The sequence below is a fragment of the Vespula pensylvanica genome, chromosome 4 (genome assembly GCF_014466175.1).
Source record: "Vespula pensylvanica isolate Volc-1 chromosome 4, ASM1446617v1, whole genome shotgun sequence".
Lineage (NCBI taxonomy): Eukaryota > Metazoa > Arthropoda > Insecta > Hymenoptera > Vespidae > Vespula > Vespula pensylvanica.
In genome coordinates, this window is record NC_057688.1 from 5,098,456 (window position 1) to 5,116,739 (window position 18,284).

Sequence of the window (18,284 nt, forward strand, 5' to 3'; positions counted from 1 at the left end):
ACCAGCAAGTTCCACCATATGTGAGAGCTAGCTTGTTGGCTCGTGGGCACACGTGGAACACCATCCCTTCCACAACTTTTCGACCTATCCCTCGATACCTTTCGAACCGCCAAAGCCCTCAGGAATTTTTGTAATCTCTTCGGAATCTTTCTTCGTAACGTATCCGAAGAAAGATACTTTACAGTTCATTCACCTCTCTTTCAAACTTGCCATGTAGTATAATATCACGCTCATTTATCATGTTTCGTGCGTTTTTTCTTATTCGTTTGATTCCTTATTTTTCTTATTTGTTTGTTCGATCAAAATTTTTAAGTTTTGACTCGATACCATTCTTTTATACTTATCGTCGGTTTTAAATTATCAAGGACAAAGTATCATAGATTTTCAATAATTTCCTCCTAATTATAAGCTCTCCCGTTGAATCGCTTATCACGAAGCTATCCCATTAATTTGGTTAAAACAATAAACGGGGAAATCCAAAAGGACCCAAACGGTTACTTGGATCACAGCCAAGGCATGCCGCTTCGTGCCTCTGGACAATGGAGATTCGTGGAATCCGATTCGTAAACAATCGTCCGAGCAGATAGCTAGGCTTAATCCTCTTTAACTGGATCAACAGATACCACCTCTCACAGATACGAAATCCATTGAAGATCCTGTTTGAATTGGAGCACCCTAACCTTTTATAAAGGAAAAAAGAAAATGAGGGAATGGGAGAGGGGGAGAAAAAAATAAGGCTTATCCGTTCGCGTCTTTAACGAATTTCAGATTCAAGAAGCGTGAACTTTCAATCAGACTTCTTTTTCAATCTTCTTCAAAGTAATTCGAACTATTGGTAAAGGACTTTGATCTCTAATGGATCGCTAATCATATTAATGCATCGGGTGAGGCTAATCGATTTAATCGACAGAATTATCCGATTTTAAATATTTCGAATGAAACGCACTTTTCTTTCTTTTTTTCTTTTTTTTTCTTTTGTTTTTATTTTTTTCATCTTTCCCTCTTCGTTTTCGTTTTTCTTTTTCTCCCGAAACGACTATATATCGAATCGATCGACTACAAATATTGCATTCGTCTCGTTCAACGTGTAGTATTATATCGATATCGGACAGTTCGATTTAATCCGTCGTTGTGCGAATTATTTTTGATGAAGAGAAATCAAATCGCATTGGTACCAGGTCCCGATTGAAATTGGAAATAAAATTGAAAATGAGAACAGCGGGGGGGGGGAATACGGCGAGTCGAAGTTAAATCCCGCCGGCTTAGAAATTTATTTTCAACGGCGAACGAAATGGAAAGATGAAAAGAGAGGGAGAGAGAGAGAGAGAGAGATAGGGGAAAGTAAAGGGGTGGATAGAATTCGTTCAAAATCGAAATTGAATCGTAACCGAGGCCGAAATCGAAGCGAGAGAGACGCGTTGCGTGCTCGTTTTGCGAGATGATCCGAGTCGTTAAAAAGTCGAAAGCTTCGTGAAACGTGTCACTGACTTTCGATTCGATTCACGGAAATCGACATTTTCAATTCGCCACACGCGTACGATTCACTTGTGCTCTCAACAGGTTGATTAGCTGATTACATCCTCGATCACTTTTCTATAGCTACCACATTGAATACAATATAAATTCTTTAATCCCTTATCGTCCAATCGATAGATAGATAGATCATTGTCTAACATTTCTTTAATATCTTCTATATTTCTATTAATAATTTATAATCACAATGAAAGAATGAGGAATGTTTATCGATTAGAAATAAATTTCATGCATTTTTTTCTTTTTTCTTTTTTTTTTTTTAATTTTTATCTAAATAAACGTTAGTATTTTTCAATTAAAAATATCGCCATTACTTATAGACCGAACAGAATGCTATACTGAATATTATAAACAAAAAGGAAAAATCGCTAATATTCTTCGTTCGTATAAATATCGAAAGGTCCTGAAATTATTTACACAATAAATAACACAAATTATATCTAACATGAATTTTAAAACTAATTTCACATATATTTGCCCTTTCTACCAGGGTAAAATATTTCTCTTGAAATATTTGCAAAATAATGAACGACATGTTTACCTGTTAATAACAAGAGAAGCCATTTGCATGGTATACGTCGTACGAAATAAGATACAAATTGTCGGTAGTAAACCTTACGACGTGCTTGAAACCAACAGGAGTATTTCTAAGTGGGAGGAGAAGGTAGAGTAGGGGATGGGGTAAGGTGAGGTAAGGGTATGACGTGTTCACGTAGATTCCATTGTTAAATGTGGAAGACGTTCCAGCAGCTTTAGTCGACTCGGTCACCAAGCAGGTTATTGCCTGACAAGACGACAGCCGTCACACTTGGCGAACGACGATTCCGCATCCGGCGGAAACCGTGAAACGAAGCACGCAGAAGCTCTTTCTCCTTCTCCCTCTTCCTTTCTCTCTCTCTCTCTCTCCACCTCTCTTTATTTCTCTCTTTCTCTCTTTCTCTCTCTCTCTCTCTCTCCGTAGAATGGCTACCTCAGTGAAAGGAGTTGGGAAAGAGGATTCAACGAGAGGGTATCAGCAACCTGTGTCGTGCCGGCCTCTCTACCTCGTTTTAAAGGCGTTCGCCACCGTGCTCGACCAGGCGCCGACAAGTTTTATGGCCGTGCGTGAAACTGCTTGTCGTACCGCATTCGCGATTCTCAATTCGTCTTTTTGTCACGCAACAAATGTGACCTTCTCTCTCTCTCTTTCTCTCACGTGAAATAGAACTTTGCTTTGCCAAAAAAGAATGATATAATCGAATAATATTATTCTTTATAAGAGAAAAAGAAAAAATTTGAAGAAAAAAAAAAAAAAAAACCAAGAACAAGAGAAATTGAATTCATCGTCAGTTTGATCGTCAAAAGCTTTTCGATGTTATTATGAAATTAATGAATTAATATTGAATTATAATATTATTATTCAGTATCGAATTGTATCATTAATTTGTTTTTTTCTAAACGTAAGATGGAATGTTACACCTCGAATGAACTTACCCCTTTCCACCCCTTGCTATCCACTTCCTCTTCATTTCTCTCACCTCCTTCCAACATCTCTTCAACGAGAACTATACCTACACTTCCCTAAGCTGGATGGTCGTTGATGTAATTTGCTAGACGTAAGTTAGTGGTCTCGTGCGTGTTACCAGTGACTCGTCTAATTCAAAGAAACAGGAAGTAACCCTGAGATTCTCCGTGGTAGATATCTATCCTAAGTGGAGTCGTACGTTTCAAAAGCCACAACAGGAGCCAGTACTTGGACAAACTGTGATAAACGTACGATGTCCTGGGATTAACGCGTTACTCGTATTGCACAGTTGGTACCCTTCTCTCATGTTGTTAGAAGGTTAAATATATAACCTAACCGGTATATCTGTCGTTCTAACCGAAAAGATACATTTCATTCCTATTAAATTCGTTCGTACATTCACAAAATATTTTTTAAATTGACACGTTGACGCTCCTTATTTTTGCTTTCTTTTTTTTGTTCCTTTTCTATTTCTTTTTTTCTTTCTTTTTTTTTTTCCAAAAATATTAACATCGTCAAATACGTTGATTGGATTGAGTTAAAAAAGAATTACGCAAGATTAGCATGAGTACCACTGATAAAGCAATAATAGCAACAGCTGTAAGAACGGCAGTATGTATGACATCAGACATATGGATAAAGAGATTCCAATAAGAATTCCTCTCTTACATTAGACGTACTTGTTGGCGCCTGGTCATACAAAGCTTGTTAATTGGTAAGGAGAAAAAAGAATTGCATTGAAAACTCGTACGAATGGTTATGCATCATTTGTCGAGATACCTTCTCATCGGGCATGTTTATTTTAATTGCTTTCCATAAAACGTCAATACATAACGGGATATATTTGTGCGAACGTATATTCAAGTTTGCAAAGACGAGTTTGTTAACTTTTCAGTGAGTCGAAGAGGAGTCAAGCTCTACTCTCTTTCTATCTTTTTCTTTCTCTTTCTTTCTCTTTTTCTCGATGAGTTCCTGTATCGAGGTTCAATAAATCACGTGACGGCATCGAAAATCGACACGTTCATTTTCACCTTGGCTTTCATTCGAGTCTCGATCCTCTTCTGGCTGATCGGTAAAAAATCGAACTTGCCCTCGCTTGATTAATATCCTCTTGCCATCGTCGTTGTTGTCGTCTGGCTAAAAGAGAAAGAGAGAGAGAGAGAGAGAGAGAGAGAGAGAGAGAGAGAGAGAGATTAACTATCATGAAGAAAGAACGACCAGGCTAGCTTCACGTCCTTGACAAGAATGCTCCAACCCGTCGCTGGATGTTCTACTCGATCAACCAGGCAGTAAAAGTTATACCGCAGCTAGGTTTTTACTACGACGATATAAAAATATTATTTAATGACCTTACTCAGAGAAAATGACGTGTCAAATCATTGTCATCTCTGGAAAGTTAATTTTTTTCCCTTTTCCGCACTTTCTTTTCTTTCTTCTTTTCCTAAAAATTAACTTCAACAGTTAAGCAAAATCCAATCGTAATCAGACATAAAAAAATAATTGCCTATTCTCAATTGAAATACAAAAAGAATTAATTATACACACATATAGAAATCCCAAGATTCACATATGTACGTGCTCCTCTCTAACATATGCCGACACAACACACAAGACGTACGTACGTACAAAGAGATTCACACACATACACAGTGATAATAATCGTTCCACGTAGCCGAACTGGCAATAAAGGCGAATCGACTCCGAGCTCGTACTAGAGCCATTCATCTTATCGTCGGAGATGGAAGAGAGGAAGAGGCTTGATAATCGAGATCCAAAGAGCGTTATAGTCACCTTTAATACCCGATATTCAGAGCACAGCATGGTATGGTAGGTAGTAGACAGGCATCGTCCACGACTCGGTTCAGCTTCGATGCAGTTACGTACTTACGAACGGAAGGTGCGTGAGCGCGCGCGCATACACACATATACACCTATATACACCTATACAGAGAAGACTATGTCTGCTACGATAACCACCAGAATGCCTGGGGCTCTACCTTGACGCGTTCATGTGCCGACCTCCTCGTAAACTTCTCGAGTACTTCTAACGCCTCTTTCTCTTTCTATCTTTCTCTTATTCTTTACTTTCTTCTTCCTTCTACATCTTCTCTCTCTCTCTCTCTCTCTGTTTCTCTCATTGTCAAAGAACTTTTTAAAACGGACCAACATTTGCGGAAAGTAACTTTTCTGTTTTCTTTTTCTTTTTCCTTTTTTTTTTTTTTACTGTAAACTAAGATGCAAAGAACGTTTCTGAATAAGAAAATATAAGTTCTTTCCTTTTCTTTGGAAAAAAGAGATCACACATATTTTGTGATTGTTTTATTGGTTGACCCAGGTAATTTTTTTCAAATCATTGTTGATTGATTTTTTTTTTTTTAACGAGGCTAGTAGTTATCTATCGGTCGATCTCATTTGTCCAACCCGATTAATGTATAGAACGACGCGGTAGTCACGCTGAGGTGATACAATACCAGTTATTTACTCTTAATGGGGTGTATAATAATTGTCTCAGTATGCGATTTAACTTGATCATTCGGTGGTTAACTATCTGCGGCATACGTTACTATCGATATTTCATTGTAATTAATCAATATCGATTTATTATGAACATTTCAACGAACACCACAACGTTATTAACTATTTGACGTCGTCGATAATTTGAAATCGAAACCGAAGTGATTACTGTATGACAAAGGAAATAATTATCATTAGGTATCTTTATTAATGTCGTCATCACAGAGCAACTTTGGAAACAATGGAAAACAAAGTTTGCTCGTGACAGATAGAAGGGATTTTAACAAAGAGCCGAGCAAACAGAGATTGCGCTAGATAGTCGATCGAGAGCAATCGAAGCGAATTCATCTAATGGATTGAATTTCTCCAAAGTGGACTCTCGGTTTTGACGATGACTCTTTTATCGATCGATAGTTGAAATTAATTCATGTTATATATCGTATGTGTTTCTATCTATTTATATATTGTATATATACATATACATATACAAACGAAATTTCCGTGCAAGAGTGACGACGTACCCTACTGTGTAGTATGCAAAATTCGTTCATCAAAATTCCGAGCTCGATGTGATGGTATAGGACCAGAAAACTGTTTTTAGGATATACCCCAAGAAAACTAGAGGCTGTGTTTTAGCAACGTGTAATAACGACTCATGGTTTTACATTCTCTCTCCCGCCTTTGGATTTTCATTGCACGCGAACGGAACTTTTCGAAAGGGCTACAATTCTCTCTCTCTCTCTCTCTCTCTCTCTCTCTCTCTCTCTCTCTCTCTCTCTCTCTCTCTCTCTCTCTCTCTCTCTCTTTCTGTGTTTTACCTTTTACTTAGACTACTAATAGTCGTTCACGTCGTTGTTACTGTATCCAATCTCTTTCATATTGGTAGGCACGAGAGACTCACTGGGAATGGGCTCATCTAGACTGGAAACGGCCATTATCGCCATAGGAAAGTAGCCGATATTTGCATTTCCAACTTCGTCCACGTTCTTCCTTTAGAATCGTGCTAACAAACTTCGTAGTAGTACCAAGGGATGGAGGTGTGACGTCGACTGCTTGCTTGGACGTACCTATTAGAGGCGGTTTAGTACTACTCGTAAACGGCCCCTATGCTAGGCGATTTTCCAGTCGACGCTCTAGTATCGAGTCACGTCATTTAAATGCGAAATGGTTTGGAACATTCCCTAGGTTCTCTAAGACCGATAGAGAAAATTTTACCCATGTGTTAACCAATAATTCCATCGATGATTTTCCTCGATCATATATATTATCTCCTACCCATAATCCGCGTTCGTGTGTGTCTGTGTGTACATATATCTATCATCCTAGATTTATGAGAGTATTTTCGTTCGAATATATTTTACAAATTTCCATATAAAATGCCAATTACAAAAAGAAGAAAGAATTCATTCCATGTATTTGATATTTCGTTCGATGTTCAATAGAGATTGAACAAAGTGATTACGATGTCCCAATCGGCAGAAGTGAGTTTTGACAGGAGATATCATATACATACCCCGTTTCAAAGTTTGATCTTGTGGTTGATCCTTACAGTTTCTAGCAACAAACTTGGACTTCGGTGTTTCATTCTACTATCCAATTGCCTCCGCCCCCAACCACCCACCCACCCTCATACTCACCTGCTCCCTACGCATTAACTTTATCGATATCATCCTTGTCGTTAGCGTCATTGTCTTAACAGATACCAAGATCCATTCCGATTCGTCCGGTGGTTCTCAACTTTGTATTTGATGCAAGCACGATCAACGCGATATAAACTAAACAAATTGCAACCGGAAGAAAGGATTTAAATCTCTTTATAAATCTGATGTCAAAGTCGAAGGAGGTCGTTCGCAAGAAAGTAAGAAGAATGAAATCTTAGATATAAATCGATCGATCGATCGAACAAACGATCGATCGATCGATCGACTATGTATACCTAACGATAAATAACACGGTTAAATCGTTTTGATACGTTTATACGAACCTCGATTACAGCTCGATCGGTGGGTGGTCGACCGCATTTAGAAGAAGCGTCCACTCGGCGACGCGAATTTGCCTGCTCTTTAAAGCTACTTCTCCGCTCCAATTTTCCACAAGAATGTGACACGTAGCAATCTTCGTAACCTCAGGGCCGTGCCGCACGATTTATTGGCCACCGAGTGTACCACCGACGATTTATCTTCTCGCGACGTTCGTCCTCCCTCCTCTTACTTCCTTACCTTCTTACCTACCTATCTCCCTCTCTTTCCCTCCAACTCCTCTCGAATCCACCCTTTTACCCTCTTCTCGTTTAACCGAAGACGCCATCTGGGAGGCACGCACGTCCTCCTCCTTTATCCTTTCCTTCTTCTTACTCTTTACCTTTCGTACCTTTACGATCGACGGTCATTCGAATCGGCACTTTGCGATATCGCAGTGTTTCTCAACTTTTTACGACTTTTCCAAATGGTTAAAAAAGTTATAATATTGATAATTCGATCGCCCGATTCGTACGTCCTATATATTTTCGTCGGATATATTCTTCAAAGATAAAAGATAAAAAGTTTATCTTATGAAATATTTATACTAGTTCTTTGGTATTTCTCTCTCTCTCTCTCTCTCTCTCTCTCTCTCTCTCTCTCTCTCTCCTCTCTCACGTTTACTTTTGATACTAGGATATACATCTTCACATTGAGAAACACTGCGATATCGTTCGCGAGTAGAGTATACTTCGCGAGCCATCCCGTTATCTCAAACTTTGAGGCTTCCCTACTTTCAACTATCGACAGTTCTCCTCGATTGCGGAACGTACCTACCCCACGCGAATAGTTCGACATGCGATATCGCAAAAGCGAATTCGCTGGATGCCTCTTAGACGCGTTACCACATATTGAAAATTCTTTAAGTGCATTTGATGGACGACCTCTCTCTCTTTCTCTCTCTCTTTCTCTTTCTCTTCCGACTTTTTACACCCTTTTTCTTATTTTTTTTTATATTTTTACTCCATCGAATTCTATAAACAAAAAAATGATCATAAACGATAAACACACACACACACACACTCTCTCTCTCTCTCTCTCTCTCCCTCTCTCTCTTGCGACTTTTTATACCTTTTTTCTTTATTTCTTTACTTTCCCTCCATCGAATTCCACAAGCAAAAAAGAATTATTATAAACGATAAACATATATACTTGGAAGATACATATCGAAATAGATACATTCCTAATATTTATCCGATCCTTTCCATATCTAATCCTAACTAATCGATGTACCTTATCTAATCAAATTCGATACGATTAACGTTTGCGATATATACAAATTTCGTGAAAATTCTTTGTCGGTTGGACAAACAGGTAGGAGAGAATCAGGCGAAATGCGAAATACGTTCAAGAAGACGAGATACTGTCCTACTGTTCGAAGAAGGGAGAAGAAAGGGAAGAAGGAGGTGTGTAGTGGCAAGAGATGGTGAGACGGAAGGAGGGTGAGAGAGAGGGAGAGAGAACTCGAAGACCGCAGGTGTAACGACCGCACTGAGCGGTCGATAAAATGTACGCGGCTTTTCGGTGCGAGCTGGAACCGAGAAAACCTTCCTTTCTCATCCACCTCTCCCCCCTCCCCCCCCCCCCTCTCTCTCTCTCTCTCTCTTCTACTCCTCTTTCCATCTCTCTTTCCACTGGTATGGGTGTCTCGATAAAAAATGCAGCGATCACGTTTCGGCAAAAGACTTTGAAATCCGTAAACCGTCTCGTCCTCGACGATTTCTCGTTCCAACGAGAAACAGCAGGCATCCCCTTCTCTTCCCCTTCTCACCCTTCCCTTCTCTCGTCACCAAGAGAAGAGATATCCATCCTCATTACCGGCCAATATTTCTCGGTTTCTCCGGGGAGAAGAGAGGGACGAGTTGTTTCGATCCGTCGAACGTTCGAAGGATCGAACGATCGATCGGATTTTTCAAAGGCTTTTATTTGAAACATTTTATGTACGTACGTAATAAGAGAACGTATAACACTCTCGTCGGATTATTTAAACAATAAATTGGATTGACCACTCGGACGTTTTAATTAGCTATCAATTTTATCATCGAATGATTTAGATTTAATAATCGTGTGATTATTATCTACGGACACACTCACATATAATACATACATATACGCCATATAGAGGGAAACAGATACGTTTAATACTTTTGGCAACTTCTGCTTCAAGATTTACGAAATATAGAAAATTGTTAATTGGATTGAGTCTTTCATTGGTGGATTGTTAACACGATCGATCTTTTTTTTTTTCTGTTATCCTTGGTATAATATAGCTGCTGGATAAATTGATCGAACCTCCGATGATATCGAGTTATCAACAACAACAACAACAACAACAACAACAACAATACGTCGCACTCTAAGATAATCTCATCCTCGTTGCCGAAGAATCTTCTCGGAACAAACACCGAACGAACTCGAATTACTGGGACGAGCGATCGAACGAGTAAGTATCTCTGGCTCTGCTCTTCTCGATTCTACCTTTCTTATTTTTCGGACTTCGATATTCTACACCTTAAATGGGCAAGAAACGTAGAAATCGATTCACGGTAAAACGATCGACCAGAGTGAGAGGGGGGAGGAGGGGAGGGAAAGAGAGAAATTGGAACAGTTCCCTCGTGTTACGATAAAAATTTCACGTTCAGCCGGATCTCACGAAGAGAGTCGAGGGACGTTCGATTTGCGTTCTTTGGTCGATCGTTGCTGACGATCAAATTCGTTGAATTTCCACTGAGAAAGAAACAGAGATTCAGGGAGAGAGAAAAAAAAAGAGAGAGGGAGGAAATGAGGAAGAAACTTTGATCTTACATAATTAAGAACGTTTTCGATTATCAGTCTATTCTAAACGACCTGAAGCTTTTTAGATAAATGTTAATTTAATAAATTGGAAATACAATGAAATAGAAAAAGGGAAGGACAAGATTCGAAAATCCTTTATTAAAAATAAAAGAAATAAGGATTATCGAGATCGTGTCCTTGGATCGTCCCGCGACAGTCCGTTTAACAAAGAAAGGTAGATATGTAGGTACCGAACGAAGGTACAAAAAAGGACAAAGGGTTCTGACTTACAAAAGGTGTCCTGCGGCACGCGATGCGATTGTGCAGTTCCGTGGATAGGAGTGGAACGTTGCCTGAGACGGAGATAGAAAGTGGCTGCTGTGGAAGTAAGAGCAAGTGGTGCATTGGCGAGATGAGGTTGATGCAGAGGCTAGCGATCAGTGGACTTTTTTCGGTGATACTGATCGTTCTATTAACTGGAACATTCGTAACCAGACGCGACCTGACCAGTGTCGTTGAAAGAGGTGTCGCACCAGAGGAACGTGCGGAACAAGTAAATCCAGCTTGGATCCAGGATAATGCTGTACCTATTGGTGGTGCTGGTGGTGGTGCTGCCGATGGTGCTGGTGCTGGTGCTGTTGCTGGAGGACTTGCTGGGCAAGGTTTGGCTCGCGAAGAGAACAGAATCGAAGATAAACAAGATCGACGAATGTTCACCCTCGTTAGGACGGTTCATAGGCCTTCCGTAGTTTCTGTTGCCGTTGCACCACCACCAGCACCACTTCCAGGTCCTTACGTCGTTAGACCACCCAACCCGCCATTGGATGATGTCACTCATCAACGACGTGAGAAGATCAAGGAGGTGAGTTATTTTCTATTAGATCGAGATATAATCTTCGGAAGTAAAATCTTAAAAATAAAATTTACCTTCATTTACCTTAAATTGTTCAGCTATATCGTTAAACAGCTGAACTATAATTTTAGTGAACATGTATCACAATGACGAATCTTATCGGTTTATTAAATCGTAAACCGATTTGCCATCCTTCTCGTTTCATAAATCCTCTCGTGTACGTGGAATAAGAAAGTTTGGCTAGTGGAAGGTATATTTTAGTGGCAAAGGTATCCCAGCAGCCAAATTTTATGCGCACCAACGAACGGGTTTATGTACTTAAAGCGTTATCGCGCTCCGCTATTAACTTCATAAGTATGGATTTGAAACAGTAACTTTACGAGGCATCGTCCTCCACTCGACCAAAAGTTCGAATCGAGCCTTTCGACCTCTCTCGATGAATACAGTTTATTCCGTCCTCTCCAACGATGCAATCTCGCAAACCGAAATCATCAATTTCCTTCAAAATCTATATGTATGTATACATAAATATATGTTGTGATCCATTTAAAGTGGTTAACATGACTTAACACGATGCATACGTATATACATATACTTATATATAAAGAGAAAAATTACTTGAAAATTGTAAAAGAAAAAGAAAAAAAAATCGATGATAACGAATTTCCGAGATTGCTTCGAAACAAAATCGAAGTTCTTATCGCAGAAATTGAATATCGTTTGATCAACGATAATCTACATAGATTAAAGATATTTCTTATCTCTTATCGTGATGTTAACGAATCCTATGACGGTAAGTGAGAACATAATTCTTTCTATCTCTCTAATCTTTTTATTATATATAAGAAGACAAAAAAGATCTAAGGAAATGATGATGACAAAGGTGAAGAAGAAAAGGAAGGATATCTTGAAGCACCAGAAAAAAAAGGTAGTCAAAAAAAAATTTCTCGATGCTCTACGATTTTTGTGTTAAAGATAGATTTTTTGTGTCACGAGATAAACGTAGATGAAGTTTTATAAATTCGAATCGATCTACCTTGTACTCAGTATTATCTTACGAATGAATAATCTTTAATCAAAAATGTTGAAGCATTAGTAAAAGATTTTATATATATATATATATATATATATATATATATATATATATATAAATGAATTAGCTCTCTAATATCATTATTATTATCATATAAATAATATTTAGCGATATCTCATACATATATATTTTTATGAAATTAGATTTAAAAAATTTAAATTTAAAATATGAAAATCCTTTTACACGAGGAAGAAAAAAAAGATGATCGATCGATCTTCGCCGATTCTACGAACGTGCCAAGGTAAACGAAGATAATGACGTAATTAACTTAATTTACGATCTCCAATTTCCACTTAGATGGGATTTCAATGACATTCGTTCGTTCTTTCCTACATTTATGATCTCTTTCTTTCTCTCTCTATCTCTCTTCCTTTCTCTCCCCCCCTCTCTCTCTCTCTCTCTCTCTCTCTCTCTCTCTCTCTCTCTCTCTCTGTCTCTTTCACTTTGTTATTTTTTTCTTTTTTTTATCTTTTTCTTCCTTCGTAGTCTTCGTCTCGTTATTTTACTCGTCGGAGAAACGACCGGCTGAGTCTTCGTTTCTTGCTTGAAAATTATAGTTCACTGCGCGTCCTTCCTCCCTCGGAGGATGATTTAAGCGTTTGCCGAGTCAACAGAATTAATCGCGACGTCGATCCTGGAAAGACGAAAAAGAAACGATCTGCGTTTCGATTTCTTGCCGTTACTTTACCGTGTCACCCAGAACACGCCTTTCAAAAACATTTTCTTATCAGATTCGATTAATCGAGCTACGAGAAAACGTCAAACATCTCTTTTCAACTTCTACTGAAAGTACAAAAAATTAACTTTTTTTATTTTTATTTATGTTTTGCTTTTAAAAAAGGTTCTTTTTTCTGTCTCTCTCTCTTTTTTCTTTTTTTTTCATATAGGTTTATATATATATATATATATATATATATATATATATATTCTTCAGCTGAGATTTATCATCAGTCATAAATGAAAATTGTTACGAAATAAACAGATCAGGAATTTTTTTATATTTTTCTCTTTTTTTTTTCCTCTTTTTTTTTCGTTTTTAATATTCCACAGTTAGGATTTATCACAGTCATAAATGAAAATTGTTGCGAAATAAATAGATCAGGAATTTTTTAAATTCTTTTTTATCTCTTATTTTCATTTTTATTTATTTATTTATTTTATTTTATTTATTTATTTATTTATTTATTTATTTATTTTAAATCGGCTTCATCGAATTTTCTCTTTCTCTATCAACGAAATGCGGAATCCATTCAAAGCGCTAGAAAAAAAGTAGATTATATTCCTCAGCTACGATTTATCGAAGTCGTAAATAAATATCATTACGAGATAAATATCAGTAATTTATTTATTTGTTCAATTTTTATTTTTTCTATCAAATTAGCCTCATCGAATTTTCTCTTTTTATATCACTGAGATATGAAATCCATTCGAATCATTAAAAAAACAAATCATATTCTCCAACTACGATTTATCAAAGTCATAAACAAAAATCATTATAAGATAAATATCAGTAATTTATTTATTTTTTTCTTTCTTTTTTTTTCTTTTTTTTCTGTTTTTGTTTAACGAATAAGCCTCATTGAATGTTCTCTTTTCATATCACTGAGATATAGAATAATTAGAAAAAAAGAGAAATTATACTATTCATCTAGCCCATTTATTAAAGCCATAAATAAAAATTTTGACAAAATAAACCAGTAATTTATTTATATTTTTATTTATTTAACAAATTAGCTTCATTGAATTCTTCTTTTCGATATTATTGACAGTGAAATATTTCTTATCAGATTCGACTTAATCGAGCTACTTGAAATATGAAATCTGTTCGAATAATAAAAAACAAGTTATATTCCTCAATTACGATTTATCAAATTAACAAATAAAAATTATTACGAATTAAAAATCAACAAAATTTATTTTCTATCTTTTTATTTAATTTTTTTATTTATCTATTTTCTTTTTTATTTAACGAATTACACAGCTCCATCGAATTCTCTCTTTTTATGTCGCTAACATACAAAAACCGTTTGCATCATTGAAACAAAATTATTCATACATATCAAAAAATTTATAAGGGAAAAAAAGAAAATATGTTATAAATTAAAAAAATGCGAAACGTGTATATTATAATATCACTTTCTCTTCTTCCTCTTTATTTGTTTTTTTTTTTTACTTTTCATTCTTTTTTTTTTTTTTAGAAAAATTAGCCTTATCGAATCATTTCTTTCGCGATATCAGCGAGATACGAAAGGCTTTCGATCGTAAATACAACGAGAAGAAAGCTTCAACAAAGGGAATGGATTCTTCCGTCTCGAAATTCGCGAACGATTAACTTTAACTTTGGCTATGAAACGTAGTGTTCGATTAGAGAACGATATTGCGCGAATTCGCGTGAGACTTTTACTTTTCGTCTCGGCAAAGGGTAGACGGAAATTAAAAGGGAATCGTAAGGGTGGAAAAAGGAATCGACGAGTCTTTTGTGCTCGACCGTTTTGTTCCACTGTGTCGATGTCGATATTCGCGTGATGCTTTAGTAGTAGTGCTGTGACGATGATGACGGTGTGGTGTTTGAACCATAAAGAGAAGGACCGATGGTAAAAACCGATTGCGGAGCTTGGGATTAATGAAAGGACATTGAAAATTCGACGTTAGGAATTTCGAGAACGATCTGTAACAAGTCTTTTGTTGTACGAATTTCTTTTTTCGTTTTTCTATTTCTAATTAAAAAAAAAAGAAAGAAAGAAGAAGACAAGTGACAATTGATTAAAAAATATAAGAAAGAAATAAAAATACAGGGGTGTTTACGAACGATGACTTCGATTGAAAAAAAAAAAGAAGGAAAGTAAAAAAGAAGAAAAATAGAATTATAAAAATATATTATAATCGTTTATGCAAGCCCCATCGTTATTTATAAAATAAAGAGTAGGAGGATTAAAGAAAAGAAATAAATAAATAAAAAATAGAAAGCAAAATGAAAAGTCCGAAAAAGGACGGAAAGATCGATCTGTTCGTTAACTGAGAAGTAGATCAGTCTATTCTTCCCTCTTTTCTGCTAAATAAAATCCACTTGTGTATAATTTACTAAGGACAGGGGTTGAACTCTTCTTTTCTTTCGTCGACCGAAGAAACAGTTTAATCTGGGTAACGAAGCGATCTAATTCAAGAGGGAAGCGAATGAATCTTATTCTTTGATGGTCTCGTTAACATGATATCGATAACTATACTTATAGTTTCTAATAACAGTAGGAAAAGTATTAAAAAAAAAATGTTATCGTCGTTGTGCGATATTGATATTGAAAAATACGATGTCTATTTTCAAAGCATTGGTGCATATTTTCGATGCATGCAAAAGTGTATATATATATATGTGTGTATATGTGTGTTCATGTAATTAATTAATTTAGTAAAAAGTATTAAGATGAATATGCACGATGAAAAGGGATCGGGAGGGTACAGGAATGGTGGTGGTGGTTTCAACTTAGTAAAAGCTTCGAGAGAGATAACGAGTCAATCACATTAAGGGTGTTTCTTCGAGATTTCTCTTTAGAAAAACGACTGATTTCATCCCTTCCATCAACGGCATACTATTTCCATTCCTTCCCACCCTTATTTCTTTTTTATTTTTTTCTTTATCTTTCTCTCTCTCTTTTTCTCTTTCTCTTTTTCTCTCTCTTTCTCTTTTGGTCTCTCTTTCTCTTTATCTCTCGTGAAACCTCATCTCTAGTCGTATTTCCATCGAATAACCACCACGAACGTTTAAAATAATAGCTAGGTCTTTTCGTCGAGTTTTACCCCCACCCTACGACCATCAATTTCGCTGCCATCACTACTCTACATTTCGTAATTATTGCAACGTACGTACGTAACGTTACTTACGATGTACGTACGTAACACTCGATCATTTTAAAATCTATTAAGTAAATAAATAAGTCGAAGCTCTAAACGAACGACTACGACGACGAAGACGACATCTTTCGTTAACTATCAAAATAGTTACGATTAGATATCAAGGTGATAAAACGTAAGTTCGTAAATTTTATTACAAGGGGAAACCTCCATTAAAAGTCTGCGGCGAAGAGTGTCAACTGGATTTTACGATCTATTTTTTTTCCTTCGTTTTTGCTCCCCTTCTTTCTTTTCTCTCTCTCTCTCTCTCTCTCTCTCCTCTCTTCTTGCTTTTCTTTTTTTCTTATTTCTCTTTTATTTTTTTATCTATTCTCTTTCTACCTTAGTATGGTACTTCGAAAAGAAACTTTCAGTCCGTGGAGATCGTAAATTTCTTCACGTCTTACGTGTTTCTGATGAGTGACTGACTCGTAACGTTGACTCGCAATCTCAGGAGCCATCTTGTTTTGACTTTTACGAACAACTTAAAAAAGAGAAATAAAATGAAATAAAGTAAAACAAAAAATAAAATAAAATAAAAACAACACGTCGAACAAATTTCCTCGACATAAGCTGTCGTGTTACTGACGTTAATCGAAACTATGTCAACTACGACATCCTTTCTCTATCTCTCCATCTCTCTCTCTCTCTCTCTCTCTCTCTTTCTCTCTCTCTCTCTATCTAGCACATTTTGCAATTACGAATCGCAATGCAGGATGAGTGCTGTGCATACTAATCGGCACACCTTTCGTTCCCATTAGTAACATTGGGTTAAATGGCGCTTCTAGTTATTATTGTTAATCGATATGACGATCCCACGAGTCTAGGGAATTGCAATGTCACGAACTTGTTCGTGTCTAAGCGTAATTAAAAGCATAAAAAAAAAAAGAAAGAAAAAATAAATGATTAATTGAGATTCCTTTGATCGTTAATGTTTCTGGGAAAGTGCTTTAAACGTTTCTACATAGATATTCTCTATACATAAATTATCTTTCTGTGAAAAATTTGATACTAATTCGATTTGTTATTCGTATATACATAAATGAACGATACATATATGGAAGAGTTCAATTACTTAACTCATGTGTTTGTATTTGTTATATGGATGATTCCTGTTTAAGTAGGTTGATCCGTTAGCGGAACGTTCTCCTTTCAATTATGAATGAACGCTTACGACATATACGGTCATCTTATGATTCATTGAGTTACGATCGTCTAATTGAAGTATTGAGTAGTGATACTATATATGTATATGTATGAGATAGAACGGTCGAAAAATTTATGCAAGTAACACTTACTCGTTTTTATTTCAATTGTGAACTATAATTAATAATAATTATAATAATTATAATAATAATAATAATCATACTGATGACGACGACGACGACGACGACGACGACGACGATGATGATAAAGAAAAGATAAAAGAAGGAAAGGACAAAATCGAGTGTAACAAATTGATGACTCATCTCCTCAGGATTTTCCTTATCTCTGTTAGAAATAGATGTCTCAACGAGAACGTCAATCGACGTCTTTTATACGAACAACTCACGTCCATTGTTCGTCCAGTTCTCAACATTTAACACACGAATTACCGAATCTCGAAAATGTTAAGAGATAAAGAAAGAAGGAAAGACCATTTTGTACTTGTGGTAATTCGAGTAAGTCGATCCTTTGTTCGTCGGTGCATCCATGTTTATACCTAAATCGTACCGTGTTATCTCGAAGATTGAACGTTGTGGAAGTACACACCACCAGCACGTACACTAACCACGAAGATTATCTTAATGACACTGGTCATTTACTCGGTGATCATCATGTAAATTGCAAATTCTAAGCAAACACATCGTCACTCGATCTTCTCTCTTTCCTTCTCTCTCTCCTTCTCCCTCTCTCTCTCTCTCTCTCTCTCATTCTTTCTGTTTTCCTAAAATAAAGACCATCGCGATTTAAATAAAAAAGTTCGACTACTGTGAAGATCGAAGATACAACATGTACAACGGACGTCTAATTTTGCTTCTAAACTTTGTCTTACTGGTCATGGTTGCCGGTTACTGGTCTCTTTTATCTCGAGATCTAATTGCGAAAGCAACGGCGCCGACGTGGCCG

General features: G+C 36.6%; 1 protein-coding gene across 5 annotated transcripts in view; it reads left to right on the top strand.

Annotated features, from left to right (window-relative positions):
• The window catches only part of LOC122628573 (mannosyl-oligosaccharide 1,2-alpha-mannosidase IA), a 301,060-nt gene that overhangs the window by 246,058 nt on the left and 36,718 nt on the right, over positions 1-18,284 (top strand). For 2 of the 5 annotated variants that reach the window (XM_043810984.1, XM_043810987.1), the window contains exons 2-3: positions 9,840-10,012; positions 10,641-11,206. The exons of 1 other annotated variant lie outside the window; for it this stretch is intronic. In XM_043810984.1, the coding sequence (XP_043666919.1) occupies positions 10,658-11,206 (549 nt within the window). In that variant the 5' untranslated portion in view covers positions 9,840-10,012; positions 10,641-10,657. Of the gene's footprint in view, positions 1-9,839; positions 10,013-10,622; positions 11,207-18,284 lie in introns of all 5 variants that reach the window. 2 more of the 5 variants (XM_043810986.1, XM_043810988.1) reach the window with 2 other exon arrangements.